A 7203-nucleotide genomic window follows, 5' to 3' on the forward strand; every position below is an offset into this window, starting at 1 on the left:
CCCGTTGGGGCGTCCGGGCGGCGCCGCCGTGGAGAGAGCTGGGAGCGCCAAGTTTCCGATGCCTGCCCGCGAGCTCCGAAAACCTGAAGGTTTTTGGACGGGCTGGTGTGGGAATGAATCACTCGGTCGCGCCCTGGTGCTGTGACAAAAAGGGCCTGTGGGGCCCGCCTGGACGGTCCCGGGCGGGTCCAGCTAGCCACGGCCGCGTCTCTCGCCAGCTAGCCGAGGTGTGTCGTTGCTTAAAAATAACTGGTCCTGCCCCTGCTTCTTTCTGGCAGTGAGTCACCCTCCACCCCGGGAAATGGGGCCACGCCCGAGGAGTGCCCAGCGCTGGCCGACAGCCCCACCACACTCACGGAGGCCCTGCAGATGATCCACCCCATTCCCGCCGACTCCTGGAGGAACCTCATCGAACAAATAGGTGGGTACTCGAGCGGTGTCTGCGCTTCACGGGGCAAATGTGGGCTCCTGGTGGACTCTGAGGGTCCCCCTGCTACTGAGATACCCTTGCATTTCTGTGAGGAGGCTAGGGGACGTTTTTGTTGTTGTTCGTTTTTAATATATTTTTATTGATTTCAGCGATGAAGGGAGAGAGAGAGAGAGATCAATGATGAGAGAGAATCATTGATTGGCTGCCCCCTGCTCGCCCCACACTAGGGACTGAGCTCACCACCCAGGCATGTGCCCTGATGGGGAATTGAACCGTGACCTCCTTGTTCTTGGGTCCATGCTCAACCACTGAGCCACGCCGGCTGGGCCTAGCGAACGTTTTGACATGTTTGATTCTAACTGGTTCTAGAGGCAAAACTGCCCCATTTTAATCGTGCTGCATAATTGGGCTTTAGCAAATGCATTTCTGTCCTGCTCTCTCTGGAGAGGTCTACCCGCCCAGCCCCTTGTCACTTCTGTGGGAAAGACCAGGGGTGAGGTGCTGCTAGGCCAGGCAGGGGGGAGCCCAGGATGAGGTCTGGGGAAGACCTGGAAAGAGAGAGAATCTGCAAAAAAAAAGGGGGGCCTCTGGGGAGAGCCAGGCTCACGGGTGCAATCCAGGAAGAGGAGGCAGTGGCAGACTTTGTACAGGGGACAGGTAAAGTAGAGAGAAAGTGGGGACCCCCCTCCAGCCCCTCGGTTAAGGAAGCCTAGTTCCACCTGCCTGTCCAGCACCGTGGCCGAGAGGTGGGGGGTGCAGCCGTTTATGTCCAGCTCGGCACAGCTGCAGCTGAAGCCCTGTGAATGCAGAAAGTGGATTGAGGAGTCCCACGTATGTGAGCACTTGCATTTCAAAGTCAAAAATTGCTAATAATATCAAACTAGTTCTCATCATGTAGGTTCCCTTATTCAGAAAATGGTACCGGCTGCTTAGAAAATCTTCTGTTTTTCAGTGTCGTCAGAGCAGCAGTCTATTTGTTCAATTGAAATTCTAGGTTTGGAAAATTTGCTCCCTAAATATCATCATTGCCCTTCATCCCAAATGCTCAGACAGACAGGAGGTGTCTCGAGTGGAAGGGGAGCATCCGTGGCCCCAGAAGACCCTGCGTTTGGGAGACTTTGGGGGCGGCCCACTCTTCCCTGGCAGGGGTTTTTCCAAACTGAGCCCTGAGAGGAGCTGAGCCCTTGCAAAGCTGAGGGGGTGGAGTGCACACTGCACGCTGTGAAGCTGCTGACTCCAGAAATTTTGTTTCCAGCAGGCCCCCTGAGTGTCAGGCCGGGTGGGATGGTGGCGGCGGCTTTTCCCTTTGTTTGCAGGGGGAATGGAGAGGGGCTGATCTGAGAACAGACTCCTGAAAACGCCTTTCCCCCACCTCCCTGCCACAGTGTCCTTCCTAATGAGGAGGGCCACCTCTGCCGTGGCAAATGCTGGAAGCCTAGACTTCTACCCTCTTGAAAGGGACCCTCTTTGACTAAGATCAATGCCATGACTAGGAAGGAACTCGGGGTGGGGCTGGGAGAGGCTCCTGTCTGTGCTATGGGCATGTGGAGACTCCTGTCCTGGAGACAGCTGGACCTGCTGATCCAATGCATAAACCTGACGCTGGGAGTCAGGGGCCCTGAGCTGTGGTGCCTGCCCATCTCTGCCCTCAGTTTCCTCGTGTGCCAAACAGTAGAGACTGACATGGTAACTCTCTTTTTCTGGCTCCTGGGCTAGATCCATAGTAGGTGCTCAGCAGATGTGTTGAATGACAGCACAGAGCTGTTGCTGCCTTCTCACATTCTCCCTTACAGGTTCCTACACCAGCCCTACCTGCTGTTAGCTCTGTGAATGAAGTGAATTCTTTGCCAGGGATCAGGAAAGGACAACAGGTTCCTAAACACACAGTGTAACTGAGGGGGGAAGAAGGTGGAATGACCATGTGGGCACTTTGCAGACACTGTGTTGGACTTTGCAGTGGATCCCACAGAGGCCAGAACAGAATCATGACAGGATTATGCATGATATGGTATACAACCATCATTATAGATGGTGGACCCTGCGACTCTGGGATTGATTGATTGTGTGTGTGTGTGTACATGTTTGTGCATGTATTACTGTTGTTTATGACACCTAATAAATGCTTGGCACATAGAAGGTGCTCAGTAAAAAAATAAGACTCTCTGTCCCTTAGAAGTTTCCATTTGAAGGATTCAAGGAACAAAATTATTCTGTTCAGAAAGTGAGATTTTGATTGACTGAAGACTTTGAAGAAGAGCTGGGAACTTACCCTCATGTGCAGGGCAGCACAGCCAGCCAGGTATAGATCATTTTAATAAGGAGAGATGGGAACTGAGCCTTCTAATTCTGCATGGATATAATATCAGGTGCAGGGTTTTATAGGTAAAATTAATTTCCATGTAAAGTTGTGCTTGCTAAATGTACAAAATATAAAGTAGGAAAACATCATATATTAACAGTACATTGAGCACAGAAATTTAATAACAGTTCCTTGGGTAAAAGTACTCTCTATTGTAATCTGAATTTTAAAGCTAAAAAAAATAAACAGGATATGAAAAATGGGGACACGGTGTGTCAGATAACTCTGTGTAATCACAGTAACTCTAGGAAAATTGATTTTTAAATACGTACTTTAAATACCACAAAAAGAAATATGAAATTTTAAGAATATTCTAAAAGCACTTGTATTGGAAGTCTTTGGTTGAAAGTAACAGAATAGCCAGCAAATAATAATAATAATAACCTTAAACAATGTAAGTATTCTAACTCTATCTCAGTTAATGAGTCCAGGGGTAGGATGTTCAACAGTTGGTTAATTCAGCCAAGCAATTACCCAGCTCCTTTTCCTTCACCATTCTCAGCATTTAGGCTTCATGTCACAAGATAGCTGCCACAGCTCCAGACATCACATCCTCAAGCAGCCATGTATAAAAGCAAAAAAGGGCAGTCTGTCTTCAAGTGTCTTCTGGGGAGGGACATCTTTTTAAGAAGCTATCCCCCTTACCCGCCTCAGCCAGATTGTGTCATTTGCTATGTTTAATCCCACCACTGGCAAGGGGAAGGGAACTATCACAGGAAGTTTTGATCAGTCAACATTCACCCACTTCCCTGAGCACAGAATGGGTCAGCACTCAAACAAACCCCTCCCCTGTCAGCTGGGAAGAAGGGTTGTGAGGGGTAGGAGAGAGGCAGCCAATGGTGTCTGCAATGATGTGATTTCAGAAATATTATTTTCAATCCAACTACTCACACTGCTAATATTGCTGTCTTTTTTTTTAGCATATGATATTGGATATAGGTGGTTTTTTTTATTGATGTCAGAAAGGAAAAGAGATGGAGATAGAAACATCAATGATGAGAGAGAATCACTGATCTGATGCCTCCTGCACGCCCCCCCTCCCCCAACTGGGGGGTTGAGCCCGCAACCCAGGCATGTGCCCTGACTGGGAATTGAACTGTAACCTCTTTGTTCATAGGTCGACACTCAACTGCCGAGCCACGCCAGCTGGGCTGGAGATAGTTTTTAACCCATGATTTTTTACCCATTACTTTTTTTAGCCATGACTGTAGCGTACATGAGATGTATTTTTGAACCTTCAAAAAGATGCCAAATTAGATATTTTTGTGAAGATTGGAAACTGCATTTTTAAAAGGTGTTCAATTCAGCAAATAAGTATGTACCTACCATGTGGAGGAGGCACTGTGCTAAGCATCGAAAAGTGACTCCAAGTCAACTGTGGGAACCTAGTTTCTTTAAACCTCCATAAACTCAGTATCAGAATCACAGAATAATTGGTTTACTGTTGACAACAATAGAGATCTTGTGCTCATGACTGAACCAGTTTACATGGTGACATTAAACCTCTGTCTTTATAGATCTTCAGTCCAGATTGCATTTAGTGTAGACTAGGTTTTCTTTTTCATTCCTTTGTCAGATTAACTCCATGTTGTATTCTGCTGGAATGTAACCTTGTACAATCACAGGATCTTAATTTTTTAAACAAGTTCTACACTTTCCGTAAAGGCTTTATCATTAGTGTCATGCAACATAGGAAGCCAACTAGTTTAATCCAAAGGATGGATTTAGCTCGGCTCGTGTGGCTCAGTGGTTGAATGTTGACCTGTGATCCTGGAGGTCAGGGTTTGATTCCCAGTCAAGGCACATGCCCAGGTTGTGGGCTCGATCTCCAGTATGAGGCATGCAGGAGGCAGCCAATCAATGAGACTCTCTCATCAATGATGTTTCTATCTCTCCCTTCCTCTCTCAAATCAATAAAAATATTTTTTTAAGAAAAGAAGGATAATCGGCAACGTGTTTGTACTGCATTATAAGAGACAGTGCTATATAAGTGGTGCATTTATCCGTATCAGAACTTTCCTGGGAGAATCATCTTTGTTTTGTGAGTAGACATATCAACGGTCTGACCACTCTCCGGACCAGTATGTCCAGCTGCTCACTGGACCTCTCCACCTAGGTGCCCCTCTGCTGCCCACGGGATCCCTCCACCATCCCCCTCCCCAGTCAGATCCTCCTGTGTTCCTCATCTCCTTGAATGGGGCCAACCGACCTTGTTGCCAGTCTGAAAACCTGGACATCATTCGTGACCCAGCAGCACCAGGACATGTCTTCCTCTTTATCACTGTGCCCTGACAGGTGCGGCTCCATCCCTCCACCCACTGCAGCTCAGGCCTGCCTCCATCATCACTCCTGCAGAACTGTCACAGCCTCTTCCCATCCCGGGCCTCCAAAAACAGACCAGAGCTGCTCGCCCGCCCGAGGTCTCTTGGGGCCTCTCTCTTGCCCAGAGGATAGGCTGCCGCCTCTGTGGCATGGCAGGCAGACAAGACCCTTGGAGTCCGATGCACCTCCTCCCAGCCTCACATGCCCGCTCCCCCTCCCCACCCAGCTTCCCCTCTCCCTAGGCTGGGACCCCCTTACTGCGGAAGCTTCCAGCTGCTCCTGTGAGGAGACAGCCCCGCCCCTAAGCCAGGATGTCTGAAATGGGTTTTTCCCTGTGGAGGAGGTGCCACCTCTGTGCTGATTCATAGGCACCCTCACATCTCCTTGGAGACTTAGAATACATTTACTTCAAGTACAGTTGGTCAGGGAAGTAAGTCTGAAACTGCAAAAGCAAAAAAAGAATGTTTCCCTTTTGCATCCTAAGGATGGTGCAATGTTTTTTCCTTCAAAATGAGAATTGACAACTACTCCCAGTTCACAAATGAACATACTCGAGTTTTAATATGGAAGCATTTAAGGCCTTGAAAGCATCCTGGGGGATATTGAAGCGTAATTGGGACATTTCCATCCACTCTGCACACGTTGGTTATTAACACATCAAGTTGTGGATTCTTGTTTGCCAAGCAGGGTTCCCAGCAGGGTTCATGTGTGGGGAAAGCATATATTTGTGTGATTGGATTTTAAATCAGTTCAGGGGTTTCTTTATCCTTCTTTGAAAAAAAACTTACAAGGGCTGATCCTTCCCGGGGAGGGAAGGCCTGGCAGTAGTTGGCTGAGGGTCTGTCTTGGTGTATTCCTGGGGCCCTGGCCCTTATGAGAGGACAAAGCCTCGCCTTAGTGATTCAGAAAGATCTTCACCGGAAATATTTTTCTGCTCTTCATTCCAATTCTATCGATTTCAAGGGCTCCTATATCAGGAATACCGAGATAAATCAACTCTCCAGGAAATTGAAACCAGGAGGCAACAGGATGCAGAAATACAAGCCGATGACCTCCGCTCCCCGTCCAGCGAGGAGACTCCTGAGGAGGAGGAAGAGGAGGAGCAGGAGGAGCTGGCAAGCCCACCTGAGAGGAGGGCTCTGCCCCAGATCTGCCTGCTCAGCAACCCGCACTCCAGGTTTAACCTCTGGCAAGACCTCCCGGAGATTCAGAGCAGCGGAGTGCTGGACATCCTCCAGCCCGAAGAGATTAAACTGCAGGAGGTGAGGGCGCCTGGGGTGGGATGGGGGGACAGGGGGGTGTTTTAACCAATGTGCCTCGAGGCTGCCCAGCAGGCTCATCCTGAGAAGCCTTGGCAGGGTTCATCCACCCAGAACATGCAGGAAAATTCCCTCATTTCACGGGCAACAAAAAACAACTCATTACCTTGTAGGATAGCTCAATCCCAACACTGAGTGTTCTCAGCATAGTGGTTTCATTACATAGCAAGATTGCATTCTTTAAATCCGCCGTTATTGTTGGGAATTTCCTGGCACCGGTGACCACGAATGCTCTAGGTGGTGCGGAGCAAACTGTGACTGTGAAATCACTTCCGTTGGCGCTTGGCTTCTCACTCAGTAGCCCACAACTTTATTGTGCTGTCGCTTGAACCTCGGGTGAGGGGAGGCTCTGAAAGAAAGCCCTAGCATGCCCACCCCCTCTCGAACTGGCACTTGCTTCTCTGCCCTCTCATTGGCTGGTCCAGGCAGACTGCCCATCTGTCCATCAGACTGAGGTATCGCTGAGGTGCCTCCTGGTTTGTGGCCACCAGGCAGAAATAATCAATTACAAATGAGCAGTAACAGTAATGAGTTACTAAGAAATTTAAGTGTTCACTTTAGTTGCACAAAGATTATTTGGCATAAAGGGGGAAAATCTGTGGAATAGGGAGACTAGAGTATGGGGTATGGTCAATAGTAAGGAGAGAGACTGGGTGAGAGAAATGGTGAGTGTGCACGTGTGTGTTCGTTGTGAAATTTAAAAAGTGGGTACAGAGGGGAAAATGAAATGAAGAGATTGGGTTTTTCCACTGGTTCAATCCAAATCCCATCAT

The 7203-nt window shown here is 48.6% G+C and overlaps 1 protein-coding gene across 1 annotated transcript in view; it reads left to right on the forward strand.

Annotated features, from left to right (window-relative positions):
* The window catches only part of NGEF (neuronal guanine nucleotide exchange factor), an 82727-nt gene that overhangs the window by 55000 nt on the left and 20524 nt on the right, over positions 1–7203 (forward strand). Inside the window, exons 4-5 of the mRNA XM_005882946.2 lie at positions 279–421; positions 6075–6373. Coding sequence (XP_005883008.1) covers positions 279–421; positions 6075–6373 — 442 coding nt within the window. The remainder of the gene's footprint in view (positions 1–278; positions 422–6074; positions 6374–7203) is intronic.

The sequence above is a fragment of the Myotis brandtii genome, unplaced genomic scaffold (assembly GCF_000412655.1).
Source record: "Myotis brandtii unplaced genomic scaffold, ASM41265v1 scaffold744, whole genome shotgun sequence".
Taxonomy (NCBI): domain Eukaryota; kingdom Metazoa; phylum Chordata; class Mammalia; order Chiroptera; family Vespertilionidae; genus Myotis; species Myotis brandtii.